We start from the raw sequence: 15,890 nt of genomic DNA, 5'->3' as shown, positions 1-15,890 counted from the left end.
AGTTTCACTGTGGAAGCTATTAAAAGCATCTTGCATTGAAATCCATGCTAAGTTTTGAGCTTCAGTACAACATTCACCATCATTGGTTCTGCAACAGTTATTGACCCATTTTGTGTATTATGGGCAATCAGCACCATTTTCTATTAATTTATTTGGTGAAAATCTCTCAAATGCCTCAGATACTATTTCTTTGAACTTATACCACATCATGTCCACACTTACATAGTTAGGAAAGAGAGAAAGCTGTCTCATATGAAGATTACAAGCGAATTTTTATCTGCTTTTTTAAATAGATGTATTTTGCATTTACTTTTGATGGATTTTGATGTTTCAGTGGTCTGTCTTGTGACAACGATCTTGTGGTCACTAATTCCTATATCTGTCATGATGCTCCCTATTTGCTCAGACTTATTTGTTGAGGTCAAGTATATTTTCACAACCATTTACACTTTGAGCAGGCTCCTGAACTAATTGCTCACCATAATTTTTAGACAAAGCATTTAATATAATTTCTGTTAATCGCTGACTTCAATTTATTGGGAGAATTTTAGGAAAGTGTAGTTCATCTGTAAAGGAGACCACATATAGGATGCTAGTGTGACCTATTCTTGAGTACTGCTCGAGTGTTTGGGAGCCGCACCAGGTTGGACTGAATGACAACATCGAAGCAATTCAGAGGTAAGTTGCTAGATTTGTTACCGGTAAGTTCAATCATCATGCAAGTGTTATTCTATCAGCATGTAAGTGTTACAGATATGCTTCAGGAGCTCAAGTGGGAATCCATGGAGGGAAGAAGACATTCATTTCAAAGAACACTACTGAGAAAATTTAGAGGAGCCACATTTGAAGCTGTCTGCAGACAATCCTACTGTCACCAACACACACTTCGCATAGGATCCACAAAGATAAGATACAAAAAATTAGGGGTCATATGGAGTCATATAGTGTGTCATTTCTCCTTCGTATTATCTGTGAGTGGAACAGGAAAGGAAACGACTAATTGCGGTACAGGGTCCTCTCCGCCACGAACTGTTCGGTGGCTTGGGGAGTATGTACATAGATGTAGATGTAGAGATGAAATGAGAAGAAAAAATGACTATATGACAACTGAATAGTGTGTGTACTATTTCACGAACCATCATGCCTGCTGTAAAATACATAAGTTTAAAAAACTGTCAACTCTATTGCAACACGTCTTAGATACCAATTGCAACATCATCTGTATGTTAGGTCACATCAGGCTTACATAAAGTTAAGAGTCCTAATGTTTTAGATAAAAAGATTTCACTCACCAGAAGATGTGGTCATACTGACGATAGAAAGGCATACGAGTCATAAAAAGAACTTGGAAACTGTTGACTGAGTTACTGTCAAGAAATTTAATGGCCAGTTCTGCTTCACTTTTCACCTGAAAGAAACAATGAATTTATGTGGCCTTCACGTAATGTTCTTATGTCATGAAAATCATTCAAAACATTTAGTTCTGATAATACACTGAGAACAATTCAGATCTAATTTAGTAAAAACAATGATAATCTAACAAATATCCTGAAATATTCTAAAAAAAACTACACTCAAATACAGAAAGCATAGTAAAATGTGTGAGCGCTCTACTGGACATTGCATACAACAAATGCTATTCAAATGTTTCAAAAATATAGACACAGAAGGATATAGTTTCCAACAGAAAATGAGGCAATGAGCATTTATGCCTTGCTAAGCAGAGATATACTAACAAATTAGCATTTTCTACAGATAACCTCAAAATATGCAGAACTTAAAAATTACACAGTCTAGAATATTGTATCACACATCTCATCCTAATGGGGTCCAATGATAAAAAAACAAAGAGAAATGGAATATCCTCCTTTAATCTTAGTAGTGATTGTTGATGCCATACTGAAATGTATTCAGATAAGAGCACTTATCACAGAACAAAGTTCAACTGCTTAAGAGTAGTAGTTGTGCTAGCAAAGAAGCAAAACATCCACTCTTCAGACTGCCAAAGTCACTAGTCTGATGGCTGGTTGGAGTCTGTTTTGCTCAACTGTAGGAATGCACGAGTAGGCATGCAGATTTTGAACCACATGTGGTTAATCACGGAACTTCCGGCCTATTAAAAGAAAGCAGTATGAAGCATTCAAACTCTACTGATACATAGACCAACCAGGTTTTTTAAAACACTATTGCTTTTTCCTTACGAAAACGTTACCACACAGGAAAAAATACATATTTGATAAAAATGACATTTTTTCTTAAATCCAGTTTAAAGTGCAGAAGTAGTACAATCATTCCATTATTTCATAAATTCCAATCATCCATTTTGCAGGTGGGAGTTGCACACGGATACCTCATTAGCATAAGTACTGCTCGCAAAAAGAAAAATTGGAAAAAAAAACAGCAAGACTCTGTGTTCAAGTCCTAGTCTAGCACAGATCTACATCCACAACTTTAGTCTGCATTCCACTTAGAGTACTTAGTGCAAAGTACTTCATATCATTTTAGTCACTCACTGTCCTATTCCAATCACATATGTTGTGAGGGATTAATGACTAACCGAATAACTCCTACATGCCCTAACCTCTGTCATTTTATTTCCATGATCGCTACAAGATACATACAGGGTGTTTCTGGAAGAATATTAAATATTTTAAAAGTTGGTAGTATGAACTAATTCACATAAAACACTCCTTCAAATGTGAGTCCTACTTTTAGTGGTCACAGAGATATGACTTCACTTGGCATGTTGGTATTCCAGTTACTATGGGTTTACTTATTGACTCACATTTTTGTTTTGAAGTTCAAGTTGTGCATGAGTTTACATAATTGAATTTTTCAACTGTGATTGCAATTTGTTGGCCAATTCTAATGTAGTATTTAAGCATGCCACACGCATTCACACATGCTGAGTATGTCAATATGGTATTTGGTAGACAATACAGTAGATGATTCAAGTTGGCACCATGTAGGGGCACAAGTGTGCGTGTGTGACAGAGAGGAGAAGTCCCCACTCTATCTTGTCACAGGATAATTCCAAAAGCTACGAAGTGAATATGATATCTAAGTGATCCCATATTTCATTAAATCAGGCAATGACAGTTATTTCCTTTAGGTTACAGTGCTGTCAGCAAGCTGCATGAAAGTGTTGTCAACTCCCTGACCACAAAGAGTGGTGGTGGTGGTGGTGGTGGTGGTGATGATGATGTCCAATACTCCTTGACAGAGCATATGGGACGATGTGGGAGACCCGCACTGCCGTACTAGGCGAGGTCCTAGCGGAGGTAGTTTGCCATTGCCTCCCTCCGACTGTAATGGGGAAGAATGATGATGACGATGATGGTAACACAACACCCAGTCATCTCAAGGCAGGTGAAAATCCCTGACCCCACTGGGAATCGAACCCGGGACCCCGTGCTCATGAAGCGAGAACACTACCGCAAGACCATGAGCTGCGGACCACCTTTAGAAAATAACAAATCTTGTAACAGCTCTCTTTTAACAACTCCCCAGCTAGAATACTCATGTGTATACACTTTCCGAATACCATTCAGGGAATGAAAATTGCATTATAATGTCTTGTAGATGCAAGTTCATTATATGAAGAGTATAAACTCAGACTGGGAAAGGATAGGACATAAAATTGACCTTGTCCTCATCCAAGCAACAATTCCAGCATTTGCCTTATGAATTTAGGGAAAACAAGTAAAATCACAATCCAGATGGATAGGCGACGGTTTAAACAGCCATCCTAGCGAACACAAATCTTAAAGAGTTACCACTTCACACCAACATCCCTTCAATGCTTGACTAATAAAAATTGTAAATAATGCTGATGACAAACTGCCTGAAAAATGCTTTTATTTAGAGGCTGATTCACTTTAAGAGCTGTCTTTCAAATCTGCTTAGCATAGCCAGTACACATGTTACCTTCAACCTCTCTCTGCTTGTACTACAGCATTAATTAACAGCATCATACACCATGTCACAATACAATAAAAAAAACAATCATAAAGGAATACTACAGAACCCTATAAATACTCTAAACAACACCATACTTGGTTGCAAACAGTGTGCTGAAGGTATGCCCAAATTTATGATGAAGTACCTAGTATTATGCTTTTTAGTGTGGTTTACAAAAAGCCAATCCTCTTGAAGTATAGTCTCAGGCTGTGTTCTTTATTATGACATAGTTTATGATCTATTAATACTGTATGTACGGGATGTATGTACACTATGTGATCAAAGGTATCCAGACACCTGGCTGAAAATGACTTAAAAGTTCGTCGCGCCAACCATCAGTAATGCTGGAATTCAATATGGTGTTGGCCCACCCTTAGTCTTGATGACAGCTTCCAATCTCGCAGGCATACATTCAATCAGGTGCTGGAAGGTTTCTTGGGGAATGGCAGCCCATTCTACACGGAGCGCTACACTGAGGAGAGGTATCAATGTTGGTCAGTGAGGCCTGGCATGAAGTCGGCGTTCCAAAACATCCCCAAGGTGTTCTATAGGATTCAGGTCACAGCTCTGTGTAGGCCAGTCCATTACAGGGATGTTATTGTCATGTAACCACTCCGCCACAGGACTTGCATTATGAACAGGTGCTCTATCATGTTGAAAGATGCAATTGCCATCCTCGAATTGCTCTTCAACAGTGGGAAGTAAGAAGGTGCTTAAAACATCAATGTAGGCCTCTAATGTGATAGTGAAACACAAAACAACAAGGGGCGCAAGCCCCCTCCTTGAGAAACATGACAACACCATAACAATACTGCCTCCGAATTTTACTGTTGGCACTACACGTGCTGGCAGATGATGTTCACCGGGCACTTGCCATACGCACACACTGCCATCAGATCGCCGCATTGTGTACTGTGATTTATCACTCCACACAACATTTTTACACTGTTAAATTGTCCAATACTTAAACTCTTTACACCAAGCAATGCGTCATTTGCCATTTACCGGCGTCATTTGGCATTTACCGGTGTGATGTGTGGCTTACAAACAGCTGCTCGACCATGAAATCCAAGTTTTCTCACCTCCCGCCTAACTGTCATAGTATTTGCAGTGGATCCTGATGCAGTTTGGAATTCCTGGAATTCCTGTGTGATGGTCTGGATAGATGTCTGCCTGTTATACAATACAACCCTTATCAACTGTTGGCAGTCTCTATCAGTCAACAAACTTGGTCGGCCTGTACGCTTTTGTGCTGTACGTGTCCTTTCACATTTCCACTTCACTATCACATTGGAAACAGTGGACCTAGGGATGTTTAGGAGTGTGGAAATCTCATGTGCAGACATATGACACAAGTGACACCCACAATCATCTGAGCATGTTCGAAATCTGTGAGTGCCACAGAGTTCCCCAGTCTGCTCTCTCAAGATGTCTAATGACTACTGAGATTTCTGATATGGAGTACCTAGCAGTAGGTGGCAGCACAATGCACTCAATATGAAAAACGCATGCTTTTGGGGGTGTCCGATACTTTTGATCACATAGTGTACATCTGCACTTTAAAATGATTGAACAGTTTAAACTGGCCAATAATGTAGATTAAAACATTTTGTTTAAAATAAATTGATGTTTTTGTTGTGATCTTCAGTCCTTAGATTGTTTTGGTGCAGCTCTCCATGCTACTCATCCTTGTGCGAGCCTCTTCATCTGGAATAACTACTGCAACCTACTTTCTTCTGAATCTGCTTACTGTATTCATCTCTTTGTCTCCCTCTACGATTTTTACTCTCCCACTTCCCTCCAATACTAAACTGGTGACCCCTTGATGTCTCAGAATGTTTCCTATTAACTGATCTCTTCTTTTGGTAAAGGTGTGCCAAAAATTTCTTGTCTCCCCAATTCTGTTCAGTACCTCCTCATTAGTTATGTGATCTACCCATCTATAATTCAGCATTCTTCAGTAGAGTCACATTTTGAAAGCTTCCATTCTCTTTTGTCTGAACTGTTTATCATCCATGTTTCACTTCCGTAATGGCTACATTCCATACAAATACTTTCAGAGAAGACTTCCTAACACTTAAATCTATTATCAATGTAAAAAAAAAAACTCTTGTTCAGAAATGCTTGTCTTGTCACTGCCAGTCTACATTTTATATCCTCTCTACTTCGGTCCTCACAGTTATTTTGCTGCCCAAGTAGCAAAACTCATATACTACCTTCAGTGTCTCGTTTCCTAATCTAATTCCCTTAGAATCACCTGATTTAATTCTACTACTTTCTATTATCCTTGTTTTGCTTTTGATGATGTTCATCTTCTGTTCTCCTTGCAAGACAATGTCAACATCATTCTACTACTCTTCCAAGTCCTTTGGCTGTCTCTGACAGAATTACAATGTCATCAGCAAACCTCAAAAATTTCATTTCTTCTCACTGGACTTTAACTCCTACTCCAAATTTTTCTTTGGTTTCCTTTACTGTTTGTTCAGTGTACAGATTGAAGGACATCGGAGACAGGCTACAACACTGTCTCACTCCCTTCACAACCACAGCTTCCCTTTCAAGGCCCTCTACTCTTATAACTGCTGTCTGGTTGCTGTACAAGTTGTAAATAGCCTTTTGCTCCCTGTATTTTACCCTTGCTACCTTCAGAATTTCAAAGAGAGTGTTCCAGTCAACCCTGTCAAAAGCTTTCTCTAAGTCTACAAACGCTAAAAATGTAGGTTTGCCTTTCTTTAACCTATCTTCTGAAACAAGTCAGTAATGTCACATTTGTTTCTATATTTCTCCGGAATTCAAACTGACCTTCCTCAAGGTCAGCTTTTACCAGTTCTTTGGTTCTTCTGTAAAGGATCTGTATTAGTATTTTGCAACCATGACTTATTAAACTTATAGTTTGGCAACTTTCATACTTGTCAGCAACTGCTTTCTTTCGAATTACAATTATCAAATTATTTTCAAATTCTGAGGATATTTCTTCTGTCTCATATATCTTGCTCACCAGACATATATGTTTTGTCATGGTTGACTCTCCAAAGGCTATCAATAGTTCTGACAGACTATCGTCTACTCCAGGGGACTTGTTTCGACTTAGATCTTTCAGAGCTCTATCAAATTCTTCTCATCTTCATCCTTATACACTACCCTTTCTATAATCTTGCCTATTAGTTTCTCTCCCTTGCACAGACCATCTATATACTCCTTCCACCTTTTCCTTTCTTTTGTTAGTACTGGTTTCCCATCCGAGCTCTTGATATTCATACACGTGGTTCTCTTCTCTCCAAAGGTCTCTTTAATTTTCCTGTAGGCAGTATCTATCTTACCCCTAGTGAGATAAGCCTCTACAGCCTTACATTTGTCCTCTAGCCATCCCTGCTTATCCATTACGCATTTCCTGTCAATCTCATTTTTTAGACATTTGTATTCTTTTTCCAGCTTCATTTACTGTATTTTTATATTTTCTTCTTTCATCAATTAAATTCAGTATCTCTTCTGTTACCCAATGATTTCTAAAAGCCCTCATATTTTTACATACTTGATCCTCTGCTGCCTTAACTATTTCATCTCTCAAAGCTACCCATTTGTTTTCAACTGTTTCCTTTCCTCTGTTCTAGTCAACTGTTGTCTAATGCTCTCTCTGAAACTCTCAACAATCTCTGGTTCTTTGAGTTTATCCAGGTCGAATCCCCTCATTTTCCTATCTTTTTCCAATTTCTTAAGTTTTAATCTACAGTTCATAACCAACAAATTGTGGTCAATGTTCACACCTGCCCCGCAAGTGTCTTACAATTTAAAATCTGGTTCCTAAATCTCTGTCCTACCATTATATAATCAATCTGGAACCTTGTGGTGTCTCCAGGTCTCTTCCGAGTATACAACCTCCTTTTATGATTCTTAAACCATGTGTTAGTGATTATGCTCTGTGCAAAATTCTACCAAGTGGCTTCCTCTACACAATGCTGGTGACTACTCTGAAGGACAGTAACAGGTGCAAACATGTAACTCTTTTGTATCAGTTGTGAAAAAATAGTTGCCACTATTTAAGTTCCAACACTCATAGGTGAAACCCTTAAAAGTGAACATAGTACCAGTGCCAGTTCACCATGAAAACTGTCAAGTAAATCACACTTTTACGTACATAGTCATGGTAGATCAAAGTAACATTATGTTTAATACCTGGACTTTTATTTTTATTATTTTATTAGCACATTACACTGCTGCCTGATGCGTTGCTTAGCTTAGACCCCCCGCACACACAAAGCCCCCTGCCAGTAAGTTCACTGCTGGCAACTAGTGTGTTGCTTTGCAGACAGTCTTTATTTCACAGACAAACTCTGCAAAGTAGACTACTCTAATATACACACCTATTGATGTAAATGCTATTTGGTAGCTGCCCATTGGTGTGTACTGCAGTCCTGGCCCATTTAGGGGGACCCTACGTTTCTCAATGCTATGACACAAATTTAGGATGTCACATCCTAGATTGGCACAGAACCTTTGAAGTCTTTCGTTCAATCTTCCAATTGACTTACAAGCTGAGGGCCATGATTAGTTAAACAACGGTGGTATTCTCAACCTTCTCTGCCAGTAACTGGAATGATGATCCCATTATTGCATCTCTCAAGAAAATGTATTGTTCCTATAGAATGAAAATGTATGAAAAATGTGTTGCACTACGTATATAATATCAGCATTTATTTTCTCATTCAAGCCTTCAGGATATTCTTCAATTACAAATGTATCGCATATCTTGTATACAATAGTGAACACCACGTACCTGTTGTTAATTTACTCTGATGAAGTGCTGAAAAATCTTTTCTAAAGCTCATAATACTGTGATGATCCATACTTCAATCATCCACAGCTCTTCACACAACAGCTACTTTTCGAGATCAATGTCAGTAATCACATATTTCATCTACTTTTCATTAGTTCTCACTCCATTGGCTAGTTCATTCTACAGTTTCATCCCTTTCTTCTAGTTGAGAATTGAATTATGTGCCTGATACTAGTCAACCTTCTGTTTCTTTGGTGAAAGTCAGTTTCCCATCAAACAAACACATAAAATTTCAGAATTTCTCACAGAATTTGCATGAAAGCATCTGACTGATTCTAATCTTTGCAACACCACATGTCAATGAGAACTACAATCATAATAAAGTCTGGCTACTATTATAATAACTTAAGAAATGCACTAAAAACATTACTGACAGGTGTAACCACAATTTGTGAGTGTCTATGATGTTAAAAAACTACTGAGAGCAAGAAAACTCATGGTGTGCACACAACACAACAAGCAGGGTCATCAGGAAAAATGTGTGCAGCACAAAGTGCTTTTATTGCTATGCAGTCCTTTTCAGATCAAGCATTACAGTAAATTACACAACTGCCTCCAAAACACCAAATACATTACACACTGCAAAGTGCTAAACAAAATCAGGAGCATTAATTATTTAGCTAACTGTACAAATTCTGTATTGTTCAAATAAACATAAATCATGATTTAAACATCCTATTTTGCTCTAGTAAACAAAAACACATGCAATTAATTACCATCTGGAAGGTCTCCTTTGTCATATCGGCACAGATGTTACAGAAACCAGAAATATCCACAAACACAACTTCATAATGTTCATGGTATTCTGATAATGTTGGTACATTATCAGCATCAGCTGGTGTTAAACTAATACCATTGGTGACCCAGTCAGCCTGTGCTACAAAAGAAAATATACACTATTAAAAACTCTATATGAGCTGAAAGTTGCAATTTATGCGTTAAATTTGTCTTATATACTGGGTATGTCCATAAAGTAAAGAGACTGGGTCTGCTAAAAAGAATTTATTGATCCAGTTGGTGCACATTGTTAAAATTGCTAACATAGTCTCCTTGGGTCCCGATACACCACTGCCAATGCAATTTCCATGTTGCAAAGGCTCCCAGCAAGTCAGCTGACTTAATCTCTTTCACAGACACTGTGACAGCCCACTGGATGGCAGGAACATCACCAAAACGGAGACCTTTCAGGCTTCTCTTCAGTTTTGGGAATAGAATGAAGTCTGATAAGCTTGTATCTGGAATCTACAGTGGCTGCAGCAAGGTTGCAATCTCTATCCAGGCAGGTAGGTGGTAGCAATGAAGGTAATTTGGGCCGGAGTGATGTCATGGTGGAGCTTCCAATGATCAGCAGTCTCTGGTAGTTCCAATTGGATGGTTCTGTGCAAGTGCTCTTTAATGTCTTTGTAGAAAATGGAATTGACGTTCATCCCAGAGGTACAAATGCCTTGCACTTTTCACTTCGGCCACATTTTCATCCAAAATATTCATTGAAGGGCGTCCAGATCGCTCCATGTCTTCAACAGTCTCCCGTCCGTTGCAACTCATTGAACCACAGGAAACCTAGGCCCATAACAGGGTGTCATCTTTGTAAGCCTCCTTAATCACAGAAAGTATCTCAGAAGCAGTTTTGCCTAGATAAATGCAAAATTTAATCATGTAACAAGCTCCAGCGAAAGTTTCATTTTTCACATTTTCTACTGTGACTCAAAAACAGCTTTTGTGTCATGCATGATCCTCACAGTGTCAGAGCTCGGACACGACTGCTGCCTGGTGTGTTGTTTAGTTTAGACCCCCAACACAAATCCCCCCACTGAGGAACACACTGCTGGCGACTGGAGTGCTGCTCGGTGGCTAGTCTCATTACTTCACAGACAAACTCTGTAAAGTAGGCTATTTCACTATACATACCTAAACTGTTCCAGACGTAACGTGCTATTTGGTAGCTGCTCATTGAATTATTCAGTCGACGCATGTTGAGAAGGTACGCAACATACATGGTCATAATAAAGCCAGAGAAGCCTCCAAAACCCTATGGAATGTATTGAATATGTAGACAGATCAAACAAAACAGAAGTGACTCACAAATGCCAACATAATATTTTAAATGAAAAATAAGTTTCAGACAAATATCTAGCCATACCTGATCAAGTTCTCTTTGCCGAAGCCACACCTTCAATAAAACAATCCCATCACGAATGTTACTATGTGTCTCCAGTAACTGCACAAGATAATCGTTGTAACTTAAGGCAGCAACATCTCTGGCAATGCTACTATTGTAATGAGGGGTTGGCGTTCCGGCATCTACATACAACAAACATAAATAACAGCACACATTATTTAACTAGAAGTTCTGGTTTTGGCACATATGTTGTCACACAAAGATGAATGTTATATCTTGTTATGAATTCTTTCAATTGCAAACAGCACTCAGTGATACAATGCCTGTCAGAATCAATTCTACTTTTGTCCAGTGTTGTGGTTGAAAAGAGGAAAAAGACATTCTCTGAGAAACAAATAAGGAAATAATGTTCTCTTGAGCTGTAGAGATGCATTATACTACTTGTATACTTTGGGAAGATTGATACCTATTGTATATTTCAAAGACAAATAGCTGCAATGAGCTGTGAAGGTGGAGTTTGAGTCAGGCCTAGTTAGTTCACTTAATGTGACTATTGCTTGTGAAAGGCAAAGGTTCAGACTCATTTCTCATCCATCCGAGTGTTTAATGTCAAGAAATATCATAATAGTGCTGCTGCAACGCTACATTCTGCTGCTGAGTGTAAGATTCCTTCTGGAAATGAAACATAGAATGTGGCTAATCATCCTCCACAATATTCTGTCCCTTAGCAGTGCTAATTTAGTGTGGTATGCAGGTCAGCTTCTGCAGAGTTCGCAAAGCAGGGGAAAGGTACCGACTAAATTGAAGCTGTGACGACGGGCCATGGGCAGTGTCTGAATGCTCTGTCAAAAAAGAACAGACACTGTCCATGAAAGGCAAGAGTCCAGTTCACATTCCAATCCAGTACACAGTTTCAATCTGTCAGAAAATTTCACAATAGTGCATACTCTGCATTAAAATATTCATTCTGATATTCATTCACTGTTTAGGAGAAAACTGTATAATAAACTCACAGCAGTCTCTGAACAAACATTAAATACAAACAGAGAAATTCCAACAACACTCTTTAAAAGAAAATAGCTCTCAATTGCCAATGCTGGAGAATATCTGGAGTGAAATAAAGGCAGCAAAAAGATATTTAAGCAGGTACAGGAACCTACTCTAATGAAAGACAGTAGAAATCGACAAACAAACAAATGAAATATCACATACAGAACTATCAACTGCAGTAACTAACAACTACTTCCTTAGGTCACTGTCTATCAACAGGAGCACGGAAATCCTTGAGAAACAGAGAACAACGGAAAGTCCAGGATGGAATAACAAAATGAAACAGAAAAGTCCTTCAGAAGCAGAAAACACACACACACAAGCATGACACACTCATACATGCTTATTGTCTATGGCTTCAGTCAGCAGTTGGGCCCAAGCAGCTGCATGCAGTAGCTCTCTCTCTCTCTCTCTCTCTCTCTCTCTCTCTGTGTGTGTGTGTGTGTGTGTGTGTGTGTGTGTGTGTGTGTGATTTCTGCTTCTGAATAAGGACTTTTTGTCTGAAAATCAAAAGTTAAGCAATCTCTTCATTGTGTCTATTTGCGTGCATGTGTGTTTCCTGCTTCTGAAGAAGGATTTTTTGTTTGAAAGTCACACATTAAGCAATCTCTTCATTGTGTCTGTCTGCAACTCAAGAGAAAGAGATCATATATGTAAGAGAGGGTTCCAGGACTAAACAAAACCCACATTAAGGCAGAAAAAAGCTTCTACTAACCACACAGCAGCAGTCGCCAGTGCCAAAAAATGGTGAAATCACGTATGTAAAAATGTTACCGAAGGTCGTACGGACAATTCCAACTTGACATGAGGAAACAGCACAGGGATAACCTGACAGTCAACCAACAATTCAGTTAGCTATTTTAATAAGAATTTACAGAAAAGGAATTATGATAAATCATGAGGACTAAGGGAAAGAGTAAATTTGAGACTTCTATTGTATAAGCACAATGAAAAAAGATTTGTATGACAACTGATTAGCAAATTATTGTTTGCAGTCAGCTGAAGGCTCCCAAAAGTGTACAATTATGTACAAAACCTTGCTGCAGTTTGCTAGAGCAAAGATCAGTTGAATCAGTTCTCAGATAGGTTTCTGATCATATATCTATGCAACTCATTGTAAAGATTTTATGATTTTTCTGTTTTTTAATACAATAAGTATAGCAGCACAGACTGTGGACTGTGATTCCATTCACACTTTTCTTTTCTTTTTTTGAAAAGAAATTTTTTTTATACATTACAAATCACTGAGTTTAACTAGATCATTAATCCCAATAAATATTCAAAATGGCATCCTGAACTTCTACTAACTTCATTAGTTAATGAGATCCACTGCTTATTCATGTCCAATATCCAATTGATGCATCCATCTGCAGCAACAAAGAGGAAGAGAAAATATGGTAAGTCTGGAGGCCAATAAAATCTATCCATTGTATTTTCACAGGTAATTCACACACATGTTAACCATATGCACTCTTGATATGAGTCTGCCAGGTAAGCGTTACGGTGCATTATGCGAGGTCTTTGATTATGTGGGTTTGTTTTGTATGCGAGCCTTGAAAATGTTTCTCATCATTTCCTCTGGCCTCATAACACATTCAGCAGCCAGACATTTACCAAGTCTGCAAAAACTGAATATTTAACATATTTACTTTACCTCTCTTTTACATCTACCCCTCAACAACTTCACCAACCTCTCTCTCTTTCTCTCCCCCTCTCAAATGGATTTTATTCCTCTGATGTTTTCATTGAGGCTCACACCACCTGAGGCAACTATGCATCTTACTGGACAAATGCTTCAATAGTAGCACCTCTTTCCCACAAACACAATATACAACACCGTCCCCAATAACTACTCAACTCCACTCCAAGAAGCCCAGTATGCATTAACTACTTAATGTCCTCCTCCTCGCATATCCTAGCCACAATCAAACCACAAGTGCAGTCCTAAACTTCTCATCTAGGCCCCTCTTTGATCCTGCGACATCTGTTCCTTTTACAAACTAAATCTTTAGCTCACAACTGTTCCTAACGACCGTATGCCATCCATCCAGACTGAGCTGCAGAAAATCTTATAAACTCCCTCACAAGAAATCACAACTTTATCCACAGAATTCCTTGCCAGTCCTGGCCCAAGCATGCCAACCTTTTACCTACTTCCCAAAATAAACAAACACAGCCATCCTGGTTATCCTGTTGCAGAGGGCTTCAAAGTCCCTATCAAACACATCCCAGTCCAGGTAGACCAGCATCTCAAGGGCATCTCCCATGACACACAAAAGATAACCACAATCTCCTGAAAAGTTTCAAATCCATTCTTATCCCTCTCCCCCAACATCCTTGTCACTGTTGATGCATCCTGCTTTACATCAAAATCCCACATACACATGGTGCCTCAACCTTTCTGTGGTTGTACATGCACTGTAACTCATGTACAAATACACCAACCATGGAAAGCAGTCCCCTTTCGACAGCTGTTATTCTGGCTATGAACAACAGTCTGTTATACAGCCATCAATTGCAACACATAATAATTTTGTACAAAGGTTCTGGCACAATGTAAATACTTCAGGAGTAAAGTAGACCACTCACCAAAAGGCAGAGGTGTTGCTGTCAACAGGTGCAAACACAAAAAAGAAAGAAAGCTTAATAGCTTTCAGAGTAATCTTTTTTCGAGCTAGAGTAAAAAGACAGACACTCAGGTAGACAGACAGATAGAAAGAAACACACACACCACGTGTGTGTGTGTGTGTGTGTGTGTGTGTGTGTGTGTGTGTGTGCAGATGCCTATGCCCTCATGTGGCACTGAGTGGACACGCAGTGCTAGTGCTGTATTTCAGCAGGTGGACTAGGGTGGCATGGGCAGAGAGAGAGAGAGAGAGAGAGAGAGAGAGAGAGAGGCAGGAAGCAGAGTTTGGGGGTGGGGGGCTAGCCGTTCAGAATGAATCAGCTGGTTTGCCAGCTAGGAATGCAGGAGGGTGGAGTGGCAGTTGCGTGGGATAGGTGTGTGATGCATAGTTGTCAGAGCCTTTGGGGAGCAGTGCACACTCAAGGTAATATGGGGAGGAGTTGGGAGGAATCGATATGATGAAAGGAATGATAACTGTCCCTATGTCACCTTCATTGTGCACCACTCCCATAGGCTTCGACAACTGTGAATCACGCACCTAGCCTGCGCACCTGCCATCCCTCCCCCTCTCACACCCTAGTCAGCAAACCAGCTGCCTCCTTCTGAGCCACTAGCCATCCAAACCCAGCCCATTTCCCTGCCTCTCACATCTCTCTACCTCTGCCCACCCTATCCAAGACAATGCTCACCCCATTGTAGACCACCTGCCGAAATGCTGCACTAACATTAAAATCTAAAAGTGTAGATTCTTAATCCAAACTTCACATCATGTCGTTTCCATATTTTCTTCTAAGGTCAAACACTGATTTTGTTTACATCATCCACGCGCTGTTTCAGAAGAGAATGTGTAAGTTTCCAAAAGAGTCTGGCAACACCCTTCACATATTATTACCATTCCCTGATATCCATTAACAGCATAGCTTATTTGGTCACACAATCACAACTGACATGATGTACTACACTTTTTCCACATTCCACACTAGTGAAAGAAATGTATGTTTTATAAGCAGTCGAAATGTGAATAAAAAGTTCATTTTCAACCCTCCAGTATTTTCCAACAGTGTGTATTCATAAGATCAACAAAATGGTCTTCCTGCACATTAAGGCTACCATGTCTCGCATCCATAGTTACATTTAACAGTGTTCCATAAATGCGTGACACCACTGCCTCATATTTCCTCCAGTTACTGCATAAGGCCCGTAATCAAGGCATGGTTCACAACAACTTTCAGCCACATTATCCCCGTCAACAATGAGTAATCAAATAAACAATCACTTCTGATTACTGCAGCTAAACACAG

General features: G+C 39.3%; 1 protein-coding gene across 1 annotated transcript in view; it reads right to left on the bottom strand.

The window, feature by feature from the left end:
* The window catches only part of LOC124805161 (nucleolar protein 6), a 137,413-nt gene that overhangs the window by 51,649 nt on the left and 69,874 nt on the right, over positions 1-15,890 (bottom strand). Inside the window, exons 7-10 of the mRNA XM_047265641.1 lie at positions 10,935-11,095; positions 10,703-10,823; positions 9,511-9,671; positions 1,293-1,408 (exon numbers count right to left, since the gene is read on the bottom strand). Of these exons, the coding sequence (XP_047121597.1) occupies positions 1,293-1,408; positions 9,511-9,671; positions 10,703-10,823; positions 10,935-11,095 (559 nt within the window). The remainder of the gene's footprint in view (positions 1-1,292; positions 1,409-9,510; positions 9,672-10,702; positions 10,824-10,934; positions 11,096-15,890) is intronic.

This window comes from Schistocerca piceifrons, chromosome 7 (genome assembly GCF_021461385.2).
Source record: "Schistocerca piceifrons isolate TAMUIC-IGC-003096 chromosome 7, iqSchPice1.1, whole genome shotgun sequence".
Lineage (NCBI taxonomy): Eukaryota > Metazoa > Arthropoda > Insecta > Orthoptera > Acrididae > Schistocerca > Schistocerca piceifrons.
This window is presented reverse-complemented; position numbering and strand designations above follow the sequence as displayed.